This window comes from Falco cherrug, chromosome 4 (assembly GCF_023634085.1).
Source record: "Falco cherrug isolate bFalChe1 chromosome 4, bFalChe1.pri, whole genome shotgun sequence".
In the NCBI taxonomy this organism is placed as follows: domain Eukaryota; kingdom Metazoa; phylum Chordata; class Aves; order Falconiformes; family Falconidae; genus Falco; species Falco cherrug.
In genome coordinates this window covers 76617828-76636865 of record NC_073700.1, presented here as the reverse complement: position 1 = coordinate 76636865, position 19038 = coordinate 76617828, and the positions used below count along the sequence as shown (strand labels likewise).

The window sequence follows — 19038 nt, the reverse complement described above, 5'->3', positions numbered from 1 at the left end:
GCCCATGTGATCCTGAAGCTATGTCATGACTACCTGCTACACATTTCACAGTAAATGACTTTAAGAGCTTAAATTTCTTCAAGTAGTTATGTGCACAGTAGCCCAGGACTAGAACAGCAAGCTTCACCCACACTTCAGGGCTGTGAATTACACAGGGCAGAAAAGCTTCTAAAAGTCAAAGGCTGTGGTCATGATCTTACATCCTCATTACCTACCTAGTCCCTCTTAAATGAAATGTAGTCCCTCTTAAATTAAAACCTTAAGAAAAGCTAAATATTGTATAACAAATAGTATGTGTTGATTAAGAGACACTACCAAGTGCCTAAGAAGCTCACAGCAGATCTCTCAGCACATTATAAACCCCAAATATTCTATTAATTTAAACCTTCAATTAAAATAAAAATAAACATCTCTGAAAGTAAAAATGAAATACAAGACCTAAAAATATGGAAAACATCTTTAAAATAATTAAAAATAAAATAAAATCATTAAACTAAATAAACAAAAGCAGGAATTTGTTTTTATAGATCCTGAACTCAGGCTCCTCCCTCTCCCAAAAAACCAAAATAGAGCCACATTCTCAACCAATATAAGAGCTTGGACTAATTCCCCTCCTCCGCCCAGTAAAATATCTCAGCTGGGGAAGCGGAAGATGGAGACTAAGCCATAGAAATGTGTTCAACAGCTCAAAGGCCAAGGATAAAGCTAATCTGCACCCTGATATTGGTGCATTAAGAAAAGACTTCCTGAAGGCTGAGGACGCAAGCAACCATTTTTTTTTTTTCTGCCCACAGGCCATTACACAAGCTAAAAAAAAGAAAAAGCAAAGAAACAAAGAAAGAAAATTGATAGTGTATTTAAAATTAATGACCTGAGGTTAATTGGTACTTCACTGACTCAATTTGCAAATGGATTAGGATGGAAAAACAACGTCACAACATCTTTCTGGCAGAGTTCATGTATAGCACTGGCCCTGAATACATGCATGCCTCTATGGAATAAAAAGTACGTTTTACTTTCTGTGGAGGAAATATTTCCTTCTTACCTTACTAACGGCTTTCGTCTCAGAGGCTTGTTTCAGAGTCTTTTGTATGCAGCGGGAATTCAGCTGCTGGATTTACTGTTTCAAGGCATATTTTGATGGAAGGTTGGAAGTCAATATTTTGCTCAGGGTTTTTTTCTCCAAATTCTTCCCTGCAAAGTTAGTTTTTTTCCTCACTGCCTGTGTGTTGGCTGAAGCCAGGCTCTGCACCTTCCCGCTCCTTCTGTCCCCCGTTGGTGTTTTGGGGAGACAGTACTGGACTTCCACTGCTACAGTCGTCTTCCCTTTATCTAAGTTGTGACAGTCTCTGTATTTTGGGACTTATTTCTTCATGCCTTTGAAGTTAACTTTGAGGAACTGTGCAAGTTGCAGTCATATTCCTTTCTAACCCAAAAGAGCACAGTGACACTGAAGCTTTATCATATTGCAGCAGATGGTTAATGTTACAAGAAAGCTCTTTAAGAAAACCCAAGCACCTTGTTTGGAAGATTGCAGGAGACAGGGGCCCTCACCATCTCCTCTGCTCTCTTCCCCATTTGTGGGCCATCCTGTCCCTTACAATGGGAATTCATCCTCCAAGGTAACTGGCTTTAGCTCCTGGCCAATATCGTGCATTTCTGTGTTGGTCTAAATGCCTCAGCGTTCAGCAAAACGTCCCATTTCCAGACCCATTAGACATTGCTCAGGATTCTTCCTTGCTTCCTCCAGCTAAGGGCACAAGACTGAAGAATGAGGGGACGTTAGCAATGGCTGCAGCAAGGGCAATGGCACCTGCCTGATCCCACCCCTGCTCCCGTACACGAAGAACTGTTTGGGACCTTTACGTTTCATAGCGAAAATATAGGCTATGGTACTGTAGTAAACCTTGAGGCACACATTTACAAAGATTTACAAAGCGGGATGTACACATGTACAATCAAATTGCCATTTCAGTCAAGTTAAGGCTGGGGGAGGGTGGCTGAGTTAGAAGAGAGAATTATCTGATACAATGCATCAAGAAACCAATCTGGGTTTTGTCCATGAGTTATTGTAGGAAGCAAAATAAAAGTGAACTGTCAAGGTAGTCCCTTCTCTTTTCAGGTTACCTTGATCTTAGGAGACAGCAATGGGAATAATGAAATCTCAAGTCTTCTTCCAGAGCAAATTCAGCCTCTTCATAGCACTTTTTAGCATCTATACACTTCCCCTCCATTACACCCAATTATTTGGACTGGCATCATTTTCACAAAATAGGCGTCCTAAATAACAGAAAAGACACATGCACCCATTCTGCAAATGATTTTTCACTGATACCCAGGCAGGTATATAATGCAGAAGAATGAAGAATGACTGCTTATATACACATAATGTTTTCTGTACCTTCCAGAAGAAACTGTTCAGTGTATTCTTCATTTCCATTTATATAGGTTTGAATACAAAATAATGGCTCAAGATGAATACCAAAACCTAGTTATTAGGCTTATCTAACGGAGTGGAGGAGGGGAACCAGAAGGGTTATCATTCCCTCTCCATGGTAGGTGAGGGAGGCCACTTTGCTCAGTTGCCCTCCTCATCTCAATATATTGGAGTAGATCATGGGAGATCCTGTCAAAACACAAAAAACATTTTCCCTTTCTCTGGTCTCTCACAGCACCAGACCTGAGCCTCATCACCACAAAATCATTAAGTCAATATAAAAAGTTTTCCATTTTGTAGTGGGATTTTTACCACTTGTTCCCCAATCCTTTGTCCCTCTCCAGCCCAGGAACACATTGGAAATACTGTCCCTGCAAGGTGGTGACCCTGTTTGGCTCGTGGCCCAGCTACTCTGCCAGTCTGTATCCTAGATCCTGCTGACTACCCTGGGTCAGCCTTGCTCCAAGGCTGGGGTGGAAAAGCTTCTGTAGAGAGCTCGAGTTCCACCACGTGCTTAAAAGCAAGTTCCTATTCCTTCCTTGGAGCATTTCATTAGAAACAAGAGTAGATGAATCAGACCAAATTAATTTGCTCCTTTCATTATAGTTGCATCTCTGCATCTTCACTAGCAAAGAGAGGCCGGTGCTGCAGTGATGGCCTAAATTAAACTCTGCCAGTACAAGAAGCAGGTGGCAGAGACCGGCGGGCAGCTCCGTGGGGAGGGATGTCCCCCCAGAGCACTGTGGCAGAGCTGTGGCTCCAGGGGGGGAGCAGCAGCCCCACGGCGCAGGCCCTCGGGCTGCTCTCCTACTTCAACAGCCGGGGAAAGGAAGCAAAACACAAGAGATGCCTTTTTCTTGGCAGCCACGTCTCCTCTGGTCACCAGTCATGGGGGGGGGTCCTTGTAACCCAGCCTGCATTTTTGCCCAGTGCCCTGTAATCTACCCCCTGGCCAGCCACCCCTGCTGCTTCCAGCCCTCTCCTTGGAAGCCCACCACGGCCACAAGGAGTGGCACGATGCAGAAGGTCAGCCAGATCCCACGGAGGTACAGCTCATCAGCAGTCGTGGGGCTGGATTCTGCTTTCTACTCCAGGGGCTGATGCCTCCACCCTCGCAGACACTGGTGGTAGAGCCGACTGTCTCTGCAGAAGGCGCTCCCACCGAGCCACACAGGTGCAGCGCTCCGTCTCTCCAGGCTTGTGCCAAAAACGGGGACAGAGGCTGCTCCACCAGGTGACTGGCACACCTGTGTCAGGCTCCTGCGCTGCCCTGGGAAGGGGGCAGCAGGGAGGACGGGGCCTTGCTATCTCCGTGCTGTGAGTATATACAAGCCAACAGAGATTAGTCAAACACAGCCCTCCACCTATGCTACTCTTCGATTCAAGCCCTACTGAGGCAACAGAAATCATCTATTTCATATTTTTTACTGAAAGCGCAGCAGAGTGATGATGTGGTCCATGACTGGAGCACTCAAGTGCTGTTGCAATACTCATATAAGTTGGAGGTCATGCCAATGAAGAGGGCTCCCCCCACAAGCTGGCACTGACCATTAATATGGTCTTTTTGTTTCTGCAGTGCACTGTAGAATACGAAAGAAAGAAAATGCCAAAAATTAACCTGTCAACTTTACATAAAAGCAGGTAATTCTTTATTCTACTCCATACTGTAACAGTAAGGTGAATATATTAATAAAATACTTAAAGAAGCCAAATCTTCTGCATTTTTTTAAAATTTACTTTTCCTAAAAAATTAATGTTTGTAAACAGAGCAAGTATAAACTGTAGCCTGTTTTCAGGAAAGCACGCCTGAAAGTCCTTCACTGACCTCATGAAACAGTGAGAGCAGAAAGATTCATCATGAAGTACGAGGTAACCCCCGAAAAGATTGTACTTGTATTTTTCAGGTTGCAATCTAAGGCACATCATGACCTCCAAAAAATTAAGTTGATTAACTTTGAGATTTTTTTTCTCATTCCTACCAAGAGTCAGCTTCAAAACTTCCCGCACATATGTCACTCTGTTCAATTCCCAGCCTTACTGACCATTCATTAGAGGTTAATAAATGTGTTTTAATTATTCATACAACTCACTCCTTTAAAATGCAGAAAACTGAAATTTAATACAGAAATTAGTCTTAACCTAAAGACATGAGAGCACACAGATTCACGGGAACTAATCACCCAGAATCTTAAACAGAGCCTGCCAGCTTAGTCTGAACGCTCAGCCAGGCAACTGAAGCTAATCATACAACTTAGGGCCTACAAAACAAAAGAAGAAAATACTCTAGAGGTATTATGCCATCATTTCCCATTATTGAATAGATAGATTTTAAAAGCATGGATAGACATTGCAAAGAAATCTTCCCTGATCTCTTTACTTTTATTTTTTTTATTTGGAACAGTCTCAGGTTTGGTCTTTACAAAAAGAAGTTACTTGTAAAGAAAATAGAGTAAGAATTTTGTGTTCTAGTTTTTTTTGTGAACAAAAGAGATCTTAAGTTGCACCTATACTGTCCTTGCCCCTCTGGGTCTAGCTCCTTTGTGCATTCATGTTGGCATTTAGGTCGTAACTCAGTGCCTTAAAAAAAACATTTGTGCTTCAAGGAAAAGAAAATCAAGGTGAGAGCTTCTCATGCTTCTTTCCACAAGGTAAGAAGATCTGCTGGCAGAAGAACAAATGTTTGGTTTATAAAGGCAGCAGATACCTAAAACTGGCCTGAGAAGTCCCACGTGGACCCTGGTCCTTCTGTGGCAGCCTTGGCTCCTTCCCCAGGGACAGTTTCGCACTGTGGGCTCCTCCAGGTAGGCTTTCCCCGAGTCACCCTGCTCTGGAAAGGGTCCCTGCATGAGTCCAGGTGTCTGGATGTGTAGGGAGGAAAACATGGTCTTCGGGTATACATAAATGGGAAGGGAGAGGAACTGATGCAATGAAGGCCTCTTATGTAGGAGAGGATAAAGGCTTGAACCCTAAATGGAAAACGCCTTGGTTAGCTCCCCAAAATACATTTTCCTTTACCTACAAACCACATTGAACATCACAATAAAGATGAGATCTTATTGGCAAGCGTCTTGCCTCCTTACAGCTTGTGTCTCCTTGGAAGTCTGTCTCTCTCAATAAAGCATCTCTCAGTCTGCATCCACGTGGTATCTCCAGGGTACGTATCACCTTAGTAGGTAGGTGACTACTCCCACAATTCACACAGAGGGCATGAACTTTCATTGATGCTGTATAGAAGCACAGCCATCAGGATGCATGTGTGTATGTATTTTTAATATCCATTCATATTATCATTTAAAAAAAAAAAAAAGGTAAATCTCCCTTTAATTTTGTCCACAGTCTTCCCTATCTAATCTGCCTAGTTATTATTTCTGGCAGCAGCAGATTACTGTAATGCACAGGTATATTTTAGAAGAGTCCTACCTATAGCTCAGCCCATGTTTTCTCATCCATAGCAGGGTCCCCTGCTACACAGGCAATGGCACTGCCGGGTGCAGTCCGAAGCATAGCATCAGAAGAAAAAATGTGTGGGGTTATTGGCTTCTGTCCTAACGCAAAGGAAACAGCACCTAAAGAGCTTGAGACACAGGGAAGGAATATTCATTATGTGTTTTCTTCTCCACAAAGAGTTTATGTTTCAGCTTCCTGGGGGTTAAGGCACTGAAGGCTGTTCAAAGTACAGCTCATGCCTGCAGAACCACAGCCTGATAGCACTTTGTAAAAAAACCATGGTAGACAACATAATTTCTTTTACAGCTAGGGGAGTAAAGTAAAGGAAAATAAACCAAACTTCCCTACAACAGGCACCAAGACAGAACAGAACCTAAATCAAAGCTCAGGATGGGTCTGTGACCTGGAAGTTGCAGTATGCAGCATCCCTAAGGTGTTACTGAACATGCCACCCATGGGGAGCTCCTTCCCCCCAGCCAGGGCAGCCACAAACAGCAAGAGATGTCCTAGTGCATACAGGCAACACACATGCATCACCCAGAGCCCTGCATCTCACCACAGAGATTTTGAGCAACAGAAAACAGTAATAAACAACTCACTAAAAATAAACAGACCTCAGCATAAAGGCTCAGTAAACCCTGAGAAGGAAGTGCCCCATCAAACAGCACAACACGGGGCTGTGAGTGCAAGGCAGGGAGGGGAAGGAAAAGCTAACAGCATTACAGCTATGATGCATTACTATTTACAGCAACAGTTCAGTCTAGTTGAAATGCAGTGCATTATAAACTGCCCACAAATGCTCAGCTGGCTGGGGCATTTAGCTGCTTGAATATTCTAACTGCTCTGGAGGAGACAGATGTTGGCAGCTCAGGGGCAGGAAGCAGCCCCTGCTCAAACTCATTTACATTGCTGACATTTTCCTGTATTTCAAGAAATAAATGGTCCTGGAAACTCACAGGTACTTAGTGCTGTGCTAATAACTGCATCAGGCAATGACAATTTGCATGGTTTTTTGAGTTTTCGGGTTTCACAAGAGCAGCAAACTATCCTGGAGCAAGCTGCCCGTTCACTGCACCGACACACCACTGCCTTTCAGTTTGAGTCTGCCCACTCTCTAACGCACCAGTTTCATGCATCTAGAGCAGGTACCCCCCTGGCAGCCAGGGCAGCAAGCATGGCTACCCACGGTCTCTGCTTAAGGGCAGGAGCATCATGCTCCACCAACAATGTCCAATCTGATGTTTACAGTGGTTTGGGCTGGGCTGGAGCTCCTCTTCAGCAGGCTCCTGCGTGATGCTTCCTACGCGGCACACACCAGTGGCAGACAAAGCCAGCAGCACTGGGAGCAGTACGGTAAATCAGATGTACTCAAAGCTCTGAATTCAGATGTAGGTTATGACCCTGTCCTCAACGGACACCAGTTACTCACATAAGGAAACACCTCTGCAATACCTACCTCAGCTTCAGCGTAAGCTACTAATGTAAGTGATGGCAGAGAAACCGATAATGTGCTGCTAATTGTTGAATTTTGCCATTTTTTCTGGTCCCCAGTGTTGAATTACATTGCACACAAAACTGTGTACGTATGCATTTATGCTATAATATATGGACAAATTTCAAAAGGAACAGTTTATGGTGCATATTCTACACGACAGCCTCGCAGCTCTCAGACAGCATCCACAAGACAATTTCTTTCCTGTACAAGGATTCTTTTTATTTTAAGGCTGAGGTGATATTTCTATTTCATTCTTTACCAAAATACAATGAATGGGTTGACTTTTTATTTATGAGTAGTGGTACTTATGAATAAAAAATGCTGGAAATACAGGGCAGGAAATACATACAAGGTATGAACTTGGATTTACTTGTAAAAAAGATCTTCAGAAACACCTGCAGTCATTCTGCACATCTGATCATATCCATCATTCCTTAATTTTGTGCGTAGTGAAGAGGCACTTCACTGCATCTCTTCTAGATCTTCAGCTTGCTCATGTATTTTGTTTTTAAAGATCACCACACCTTTACAAAGTTGTTTGCCAGTTTTAAATCTAACAATATTAAAATCTGTGTAAGATAATCTGCAAATGTAATACATAGATCTATGCATCTCTGCTCTGAAAGTTATTTTTCTTTCACGTATGTATCCAGATCAAAAGTTTCATATTGACCCAGCAGAGCTGAGGGGTACTGGGGGGACTTCCTTTATCAGGACAGCCAAGTAGATTTGAGTTTAGTTCACATTCAACTATTTTTAGTTCAGCTTATACAGGTAAACTCTCTGGGACTGGACAGAATACACCACCAAATTAAAGCTGAGCAATGGATCCACCACACAAAAAAAAGAGATTACTCATCTCTTCATTAGTTTCTTAGCCATGTACTTTACCATATGACATTATTGATTTAATGCCGGTTCAAAAGAAAAAAAAGTAACACACATTTGTGAAGTCTTTAGTATAACTTAAAGATACTGCTTCACACCTGGGATCTCATAGAAGAGCAGGAGGTCCTTAAAAACCAAGTCCCTGCTGTGAAAAAAACAGCTCTGGTGCTGAAAAAACAACATACTCACAAATATCCTTAAATAGGCAGCAAGCATGGAAACTTTGCTCTTTGCAAATTATGTCATTTCCAGGCTTGCACCATAACCCTAGTGTCTGGGGCAATGTTTAGTCTTTATATTATGCTGTTTCTAGCAGTGGTTATAAATAAAGTAGATACCATCACCCACACACAATAAATCTGCATTTTTTTGTCCATCGCTGCTTGCATCATTTATAATATAGCAGGTGCCTGCTGACATTTGGCCTTTTGAGGATTTTGGTAAGAGACAGCACTATTTATCAATTTAAGCAGAGCGGAGGGTTTTCTTGTATGTGTGTGTTTTTCAGGGATTTTTTGTTTGCTTGTTTTTAAACGTGGGCTTTATTCAAAGTTTGAGTTACCAAAGTGCAGCTTGCAATACAAAAATTTTATCAACACTAACTATGAGCAAGATCTTAAAAGGGGAAAGGCTCTACATACATCACTTTCATAGTAAGAGAAGGGGATCTTTACAACGTTGTGTTCTGTGGCACAAGGACAGGTCAAGAGCACAACCTGTGTCCACAGCTTTGCACTCAGTACCAGGAGACATGCCTTTGTCATTCACACCTGTGACAATTAAAAGGGGATGCAAACCTGTCACACACAGCTTTGAGACAGCCACTGATCACTCCTTCCTTTTTCTCCCCTAAGGGGGTAGGGACAAAAGAAGGCAGGCTGTTCTTTCAGCAGTGTTCACAAGCTATAACCTACACCCCAAATTCAGGGTTTGCTAAGCAGATCTGAAAAGGATCTAGTTTTTCCCACTGCAGATCAGAAGAAAGCCAAGCTCTTACTTCATGCATGGGAAGACTCTCTCCGATGCAGGAACAACGGAATCCAGAACAGTCAGTTACATGGAAATCTGAACTCGCAGAGCATTCAAGTCCTTACCCAGACCAAGAACTCGAATTTACACCTGCAGGGGCTGCTCTGTGCACTCTACCCCATCAGCTGAGGCACTGCTGATCCAAGATGGTCTTTCCTGTCAATGCCGTTCTGCCTTGAATAATTAAATCCATACCAAAGCAAGGACTTGAATTTTACACCGGGGTAACAGCAACCTGTTAGTTGGCTTCCCTCTATGTTTGTCCCAGTAGCTGCTGCTTTGGGGAACAGCATCACCACTCGATGCAACTGAGAGAAGCTGGCTGTAGAAAAGCCAGCTGTATGCCGATCAGGACGAGAACAGGCTTCGCCTAATCAGAGACTTGATAACTGGTCATCTGTGCTCCAGCTGAGTCTGGCAAATATGAGAGTACTTACTGTCTGGGGAACAGGACTGAAGTTCTTTATTAGTCTAAAGAAGGACTGACAGACGCATTGCCCCCTCTGCAGCGCTGGTCATTCTGCTTGGAGACCAAAGGAAATCATCTTCTGTTATTAAAGTATTCCAAAACGCTCCTCTAAAACATAAAGGATATCTACGCCATATTTTCTATTGCAGAAAAAGCAGCGTAAGAGACTTCTTATTCCATAGGAAAATGAAGATGTACAGAAAAGCTAAAAAAATCAACGGTTTATAAAGAATTCTCATACCAGAGGATGGAAACTACCTAACCTTAGTAAGTTAATCATTCAACATTCAGCTAAAACTTTGCTTCATTAGTCACTCAGGACCAAATAATACAGAATATCCTGAGTTGGAAGGGATCCACGTGGACCATCAAGTCCAGCTCCTGACTCCATGCAGGGCACCCTGAAAGTTAAACCATGTATCTAAGAGCATCTGTAAGCCATTAAGCCAGGGGTCCTCAAACTTTTTAACCAGGGGGCCGGCGTGCGGATGCAGTGTCAGGCAGTCATCTGCGGCTGCTTGGTTTCCCCTCCCCCACCCGCTGGCGGGGAGGGTGGGGGTAGGGGGGGGTCTGTAAATACCGGGGGGGGGGGGGGGGGGGGGCGGGGCGCGGATTGAGGACCCTGGGGGGCCGTATCTGGCCCGCGGGCCGTAGTTTGAGGACCCCTGCATTAAGCTATGTAGCTTCACCCTTAGCATCAATCCCGGACAGCAAAAGGAGATTCCTCTGGAAAACATAATAATTTCTGAGGCTTACACGAACAAAGATCAAACAGTTGTTGCACAGGCTTAACACTGTGTCTTGCATATTCTTTTATTTGGGGGCTTACTTAAAAATAACAAGTCTATCTATAGATACACTAAAAAAAAAAAAAATCACTCCTGACTATGATTCATGCAATTACCCACCTCCTTCCTTGACCCTACATTCCAGTCTGTGCTTACGCTCCTATTTTTCGGTAAGCAATCAAATCACAGCAACCTAAACAGTTCAGGAGAAATTAACCCTGTGTTCAGCTCACCAAAGCTCTGGTAAAGAGATTTAAATTTCTTATTTCACCCATGAGAAGAAAATTGAAACAGAATTTACACTAATCATCTCACACACATTTCTATTTCTTCCAAGAGGTCTTGTTCAGGATCTGACTTCAGGACAGACATACTGATGCAAAAGTCCACACTTTCAAAACAAACTACTCTTCTTTTTTTGAACCACCTTTTTAATGAGAGTAAAAGTGATTCGGCTCCAACATATACATTGACAAGCCACTAAACAAGTTTTAAATGGAACTCAGCATGACAGCATGGTCATTAAGTAACAGAGTTAAATTTTGTTTAAATCTTATTTCATTTAAAATACAGATGAACAGGGGAGCTGAATACTGCACAGTCAGTATTTAAAATGTAAATTCTACCACTCTTCTAAAACTGTATACAGGCTTTCACTGAACTCACATAATGGTGCCCAGTCCACAGCTGAAGAGGAAATTAAGCTACAGAAAAGAGCAATTATAATTATTCCACAGGGCAACTATCTGTTTCACTAGATACTGTTGTCATTCAGTAAGTCCCGATTCTCTCATGTTTGACTAAGAAGTACAATAGCAAGTATGCACCTGAAACTGAGATTTTAACATGTCCATTAGCGGATTGTAGCTCATGTAAATTATTTTACCTATTAGCTCAATGGTAGCATGCTACCATTTAAAAGGTCTGGGAGCACTGCAACAAGCTTAATATGTAATTAAAAAAACCCACCAAAATGTAAACCTTTACATACTTGCCAAAGGCAAACCTGAAAACTTCAGCGAAGTCAGTGATGCTGTGAAAAATCGATTTCTAGGACAAATACACAGCCAAGCAATTTTGCTTTGCTCAGGATCACTCAGGGTATCTACAGCAGAGCAGGAAACAGTAAGATTATCTTATATCAATCCAAAACATCAGCCAAAAAAACGTTTTTCCTATGCCTTGGCATTATTGATTCAGAACAGGGAAGACTGGCAGAGGGACAAAAGGGAAGGGAACATTAGTAATTTCTATTGTAAATGACATTTTGTGTTGTTCAATTAGGAAAAAAGGTCGCACAAATATATCATATTAGTGTACAGTATTTATTACCTTGTTAAGTCAATCATTTTGATGTGACTAAATTAATTCCGAAATAAACAGACATTTTTAAATACATATGAAGATGAGAGGCTTTAACATGGAAGTATTTAGTTGATCTGCACTCTTAATCCACATGCAAGATACACTGATCAAATATTGTACATTTCCTTTCATTTTACACTGTTCCATAATAAAGCACAATTTCTGAGGGTGAAGGCAAGGAAGAAAGAAATCATATTTTCAAGTAGCCCTTTTATTAAAAAGAGCATCAACTATATATTAAGCCAATGTATTTCTCTCTGATTTTGATTTTACTTACAGTATACAATTTTGCAAAATATACAGCTCACCAATGATAGACAAACAGTGGCCCTTTACTAAGGGCAAGTAACAAAACAAAATAAAAAAAAAAAGAAATACGACAGAAAAGAATTCTATGGATTAGAAAAGTCATATTTTAGAACATTATGCCACTTCAGTGTCTCCAATGCTGGTAAGAAAGGTCATGCACAATGTTTAAGAGAAGGTTGTCATTAGTCCATGAGAGGTTTGTCTGCATGCTTCACATGAACAGAAAAAGGTACAAGTCACAAGGAAAGCAGCTCTCTCCAGTTATCTTTTAGGCCTGTCTATGTCGTCAATAGCAGCTAGAAGCTTCTGTCTTGTCTTTTTGTTGATGTGGGAGCCCAGACAAACATTCACCAGATTGGTCAACTGCTTAGTGGAATATTCCTGGCAAATAAAAGCAGATCATGTTATGGCAGAGTAACACACCAGACAAAGATAGAAAATTAAAACACGCTGACATACACACTGTGGACTTTTCAACTGATAGAGGCAGTCAGTACACAAGGGAGATTTAAAGTGGTAGTTAAGTCAGGTCTGGATAGTTTTCATAGTTGAGGCAGAGAACAAAACTGTATTTTGCTACATGGCAGATTATAATGGAAAATGCTTACTTTAGTAGTGTTGGACTGAGTTCACAGAAAGTGATTCTGTGAATACATATTTATATAAATCAATTTTTAATGCATTTTCCGTTCTTTGGGAGGTATGGTAGGAAATATACATGCTAATGAGATTAGTTTTTAACATAAAAGCATTTTCCTAAACAAAATGACAAAAGTTTGTATCTTTTTTATTTTGACTTCTCATTTCCAATAAGCCTCTAAATACTTCTGTCTACAGGGCCTCCAAACAATATTAATTTCAGTACATGATAAAGAAGGAAAAAATGGCAAAAATGTTAAGACAAGAATTCTTAACACCTGTCAAAACACCCCATTTGCCAGTTCTACCTTTATACCAACACCATCCAAAATACAGCTCTCACCAGTAGGTTTAAACAAGTGTTTTTCCATGTAGGTCACCAAAGAACAGCTCACAATCTCTCTTGTGGCTCCAGGTAAAACAAAGAAAATTACTAGAGGCATTTCTTTCATCCATTTCTAGTGGGATTTAAAGTAAGCCCAAAATACAGATTTCAAAGTGCTACATTTTAGAAGTCTTCTTACTTCAACAGCATGTGACTATTTCTTACGCAGTCCTGTTATAACTGTTAGGTTGTGCTACCATGAAAGCACGGTAAATGCTTTCAAAACACAAATGAAGACTTACCTGGAGAGAAATGTTGATCCTGATTCAGTATTATTAAATGAAGGAAGAAGCAGCAATGACTCCTACCCATTGTGCCTTACAGCTTAGTTTAAGCAATCTATTCCCAAAGGCAAAGTAAAACTCCACAGTGTGATTTCAAACCTAACTTCCTGATGATCGAGCTGTGCATTTTGGCATATTCTGAACAGCACACAAATGTTTCCAACTTCACTTCGCTCTTGTTCTCTACACTTTTTGATACAGTAGGTAGATGCGCCTTGCTTATTTAACCTTTCCAGTCATCAGACGTTGAATCAGTACGTATGATAATTAATAACGAACATATAAATGTGTTTGTGCATGTATATTTATACTGCTTCCCATAAAGATCTTCGTATAATAAATGAATATATTCATATATGCATATATTAATTTTTAACACAGAGAAGCATTGATCATATATAGTTAGCATGATTCTGTCATCATGGTGAATTTTCCCAACAGGCAGTAAAAGAATGCAAATAACTCTTACCCTATGTTCTTTTATCCAGCGTTCCATGTCATTTTCTGTTAAATAGTATGCTTTAATGTAGGTCTCCACAAATTCTTTATCTGGAATAGGCCTAATGTCTGTTAACTTTTCTAGTTTCATTAAGAATTGTTGAAAGTCCAGTTGCATCAAGGCACGCCCTTCATTACTGCACTTCTTTACATTGGCATAACTGAAAAGTGAAACCGTGGAAAGTAAAACTTAGAAGGAAATAAAAATGAATCTTACTTCTCAAAGTTGTTTAACTTAGCCCTTTGACACTAAGGAGGAACATAGTTATGGTTTTCAGTTAAAAGCAGACAAGAACTCTTCTGATGTCTGATGCAAAGTTTTATCTGCATTAGTATAATATGTTTTAGCCCCACAGACAGAACAGAACCCCATTGTACCCAGTGATACTTAAAAAACTCACTGCCACCCCCCACCAAAAGCCACTAAAAATCTTACATCGAATAACTTACTAGAAGTGGGTTAAAGGAAACTAAATCAATGCTGATCAACACACTAGACAGTGACTTTAGTCAAGTGCTCATGACCACCACAGTCTGACAGGCAATGTGGCAGCTTTAGGAACAGTCACCAGGAGCTCACTGAACCAACAGTGGCAGCATTAGAGAAAGGCACAACTACCGCAACAAACAGAGGGTAAAGGTTGGCAGCACTGGCTAATTAATCTCTGTGAGACATTAATGTTTTAATGCGAGCAGATTGACAGAAAACTGGTGACAAGTTTGAGCTCAAAGAAGAAGAGACAATAGATAAGCTTAGGGCAGAGTAATGCCAGGAAGAATAACAATGGGGTAATAGGCCGCAAATGAGAAAAATTATCTTTGTGGTTTTTCAAATGGGTATGACATTGCATTTGTCAAGATCCAAGGAAATGACACTGCAATGCCCTTGGACAGTGCCAATTTCAGCTGTGTACAGGGAGTAAAAAAGCTTTGGTTTGGGGCACAGTGTCTTGATAGACTTAATCCAGCCCACCCACAGGCTGCTGCCACAAGTGACAATCCTGTCCCACTGATTCCACTCTTCCCTTCTACCAACTTTAAAGCAAGCTCAGTCTTCCATTGGTTCATGAAGTTGATCCTAATTATTATACCTACATCATTAGGTCTGATGCAAAGGAAGCAGAAATATGCAGCTGGAAACTAGATACACAGCAAGACCGGTTAAGAATAAGGAGAATCACACCCTTACAGTTAGCATGCAGAGTTTGCAAAATGCAGAAATAACATAGGCAAAAGTGGAGAGGACCAAGACACAAGCTCTCTGGAGCTTCTCAGAAGATTGGACGATGATGCTTAATAGGACATACTGAAGTACTTCAAGAAGCCAGATGGGAAACAGGAGAGAACACAGAACTAGGAGACAGGGCAGGGCAAAATTTAATGATGGATATGGCTGACTGCACTGAAGATGAACCTTCACTCAAAGAGCCTGATGAGAACAATTGCAGTTGACTGGCTGACTAGAGCAGAAACATCTCCTTCGTGGCTTTTAATGCCATACCTTCATGGAATTCAGAGATGAAAGAAGTTATGAAGGTATTCAGAGAGTCAGCTGTTCAGAGTACCCTTCTTCCCCTTCCCCAGTGGCAAATGAAACTACAAGGTATGTGAGCAAAAGAACTGGGCAAGAAGGAGAAATTACAGGCAGATATTTGGGAGGAGACAATAATGAGTGCTTTTTACGCTCCAAGAAAATACACAGGGCAAGTCACACCAGCAAGGTATTCCTAGTTCCCTCTGACCAGTCAGTGAAATGCTTAGGTGACAGTAAAGGTGAAAATTTCATGCTAAGTCACAATTGTGAACAGTGCGGAGCAAGACACATGAACGATGATCTTCAGAGCCAAGAATTAAGTGGTTTGTGAACACTGAAGTCACAAAAATGAGTAAGATTGTGAAGTAAGAAAAAAGAAACAAGTCCAAGACAGGCACAAGGGCTGAGGCAGAAGAGGTTGATAGTGATTGCTGGTGTTATCCACTTGAAAGGAAAAGGGGACAGGGACAGGAGAAGAAAGATGCTTTTGTTCCACTTTGTTTGATTTGAGGCATAAGTAGAAAATAAAATTTCAAAAAGAAAACATAGTTGTATGGGTCATATGTCACATGAAGAAACTGAGAAGCCAGAGGGAGGTCATGGCTGGATTTAGTCTCCATGAAGATGAAACTGGTCTCTGAAGAAAGAGCAAAAGGATGATGGCATGAAAAGAAATAGGCATGAATTTAAGGATGATGGCTTGATGGAAGCAGTGGAAGCTGATGATCCTCAATAGACAGCTAACATCTGGAGAAGAAGGATGCTGTTGAGGTCCTAAATTAGAGCAGACAGCTAAAGAGTGGGATAGAAAGTAGTAAAATAGGTAGTAGGGAGTGCACAGGGTAAAGATAACCAGGAAAGAAATATGGGAACAGGAGTGGAAGACAGCACATATTCTATGATGCAGAAGAACTTGCGATGAGAGACCAGACATATGTAGCAAGGAGACAAGAAAATAAAACATAAATGCAGTGGGTGGAAGACTACATACAATACTCAGGCTACAATATTGGCTCTGAAAAAGGCTGGAACACTGATTAAGTGGGAGGGATGAACAAGATGTAGCAGTTCCTGACTAAGGTGCTTGAGCCTTTATTGACCAAGCCAGCTAAGATACCTCTCTGTTCCTGATGAATTTGGAAAAAATTCTTCTCCATGGCTACTCTAAGATAACTGCTAGGGTTGACAACTCCATCTTTCTTCCTGGCAAAGACAAATGGCATCACCACAGAGATGCTGACAATTACACTTTAACTTTCTCCTTTGCTCTGTCAGGAAGCAGCAATTTTCAGATAGAGCTCGTCTGAAAGAGAACTGTGTAGTTTCAAATGCTTCAATAAAACACTCAGTGTCATTCTTCAGCAGTATCTAGGTACAAGACCATCCCCTTTAGGCTTAATGCTGTACCAGATTCTGTGAAACAACTGCTAAGAACTGTGTTAAGCCTTGATATTTTTTAGGCTTCTCAAAAGAACAAGATCCTACCAGTGCATTACAAAATCAGAACTTCCAATTCTGTAAAATAGATGTTATCATTATAGACATATTTAGCCAAATGCAAGACTTTCATGAACTACTTACCCTTCCACGAGAGTTCTATTTGCCAAGCGTATGCAGTGCTCCCAAAGGATGTTGGAGACTGGCAGTGGAATACGGACTCTCTTAGACACCTCATTCAACCTTCTGTTATATTCTTCAAATTCCTGATGAAACATGAAAGATCATTATTCCTTTAGCATAAAACAGACGATACTCTACAAACCCCTAGCAACAATGACAAAGAATGAGAAACGCACACGAAAGAGAATACTGGAAAATAAGAGCAAAGCAGAGAAGTTTAGTAGGCACAGACTGCAGAGACAAACTTAATGGGTAAAGTAGAAAGCACATCACTTTCTAGAATGTCATTCGCAACACCACCTCAGTAATTTTTTTAAAAAAAGGAAATACTGCTCTGTTCCCCAGAGGTGTAGTTCTCTGTAGAACCTCTGAAAATTAACTAAGCTAATCTTTCAAATGCCATTTTCATTGCCTCACTCCCTAAATTCATCTTTAACTTTGTTAAAGTCAATATACAGTCACTAATAAAACCCAGTGATGACCTCTTTATCCCTCTAAATACCCACCATATCAGCTTTCCAAGAAGCTCAGAAATACTGTAATCACTTTTTATTCATCAACATTTAACATCAGATAGTTCCCCAGTGCTTTAAAAGATGCTGAGCGCACCCACTGAAAAGAGTCCAAATCTAACTGTTCAGGAGCATACTGCAACGCTGGGTAACAGTTCAGGTTGAGGGAAGGCACCTGTTTCCACCTGAAAAATTAATGGCCTGGATGGATTTGAGCTGTTCCTTTGAGTGACAAACCAGTCATAACTGAATATAATTACTGCTAAAATAATTTTGTGACTTACATGAAGTGAAATAGAAGTCTGCTGCCAGTGACTAACACCTCCATCATTAAAAAAAAAAAAGTAGCAAATGACTTAAATATAAAGCAGACCGATAATGAACTGGTCTCTGTAACTAGCAAAAGCAGTTTGTACTGTAACCTATTAAGATCATACTTGTCCAACAAAGCGCTTTCATTCCATGACTGTTAATCTAGTTGTTTTTTCTTCTCTGCACATCCCCCCACCCCCCTCCTTTTTTGCCCTCCATAAAAAAAAAAATCAGTAAGTGAAGAAAATCAGAAGGGAATCTCAGTAATCCATTTAACCTACTATCTGACCAAATAATTGGTGTTTAACACAAAATTTCTGAAAGAGGGATTTGGCAAGAGGAAGCAGGGTACCACAGTGTCGTGCTACTAAGAAGAAAATTAACTCTATCCCAGCTGAAACCAGGACACCGGCATACAACTCAGTCTACGGAAAATGCCCAGTGCTCTGTGATAATTAATTTCTGGAACAATAGCCTTTCCCCACTTTATCTGCTTCCATGCATACTGAGTATAGAAGAACTTTACATATGTGTGCACATGGCTAAAAGTAATTGGTTATTACATTAAACACTGCACTTACATCTTCAATCCTGGAGTCCCAGGGTTCACAGCAAATCACTAATTGCTTAGCAATGATCTAAAAGCTTCTGTAGCAACTATTATTATTTAGATAATGTGGAGGCCAGAAATGGTATTAGTCCTAATTTCCTAAAGCAGATTCATCAGCAGTTGCACTCTCACAGAAGGAAAACGTTCTACGGCACAGACCAAATATTTTAAGTACAAACTGATTTCAAAAAGCCATGGCAGCATGAAGAAGGGTAACCACAAAGATTCAGTTAAAATCAGTGCAATGATATATCCTCTATTAGATTCTCCCTTCTTTGCTTGGATTTATTTTTTTTAAAGCAGAGAACAGCTACAAAGTACAAAGCTGTAAACAAAATTGTTATTCATTACAGATGCATAACTTTCTTCAAAATAAAACTTTCAGTTTCTCTGTAACAATTAGTATAATTTTACCAC

General features: G+C 40.9%; 1 protein-coding gene across 2 annotated transcripts in view; it reads right to left on the bottom strand.

Annotated features, from left to right (window-relative positions):
* Nucleotides 1–11859: 11859 nt before the first annotated feature.
* VPS50 (VPS50 subunit of EARP/GARPII complex) overlaps nucleotides 11860–19038 on the bottom strand; it is a 93391-nt gene continuing 86212 nt past the window's right edge. For both annotated transcript variants that reach the window (XM_055707955.1, XM_055707958.1), the window contains 3 exons: nucleotides 17149–17270; nucleotides 14005–14194; nucleotides 11860–12608 (listed from right to left, as the gene is read on the bottom strand). In XM_055707955.1, the coding sequence (XP_055563930.1) occupies nucleotides 12489–12608; nucleotides 14005–14194; nucleotides 17149–17270 (432 nt within the window). In that variant the 3' untranslated portion in view covers nucleotides 11860–12488. The remainder of the gene's footprint in view (nucleotides 12609–14004; nucleotides 14195–17148; nucleotides 17271–19038) is intronic.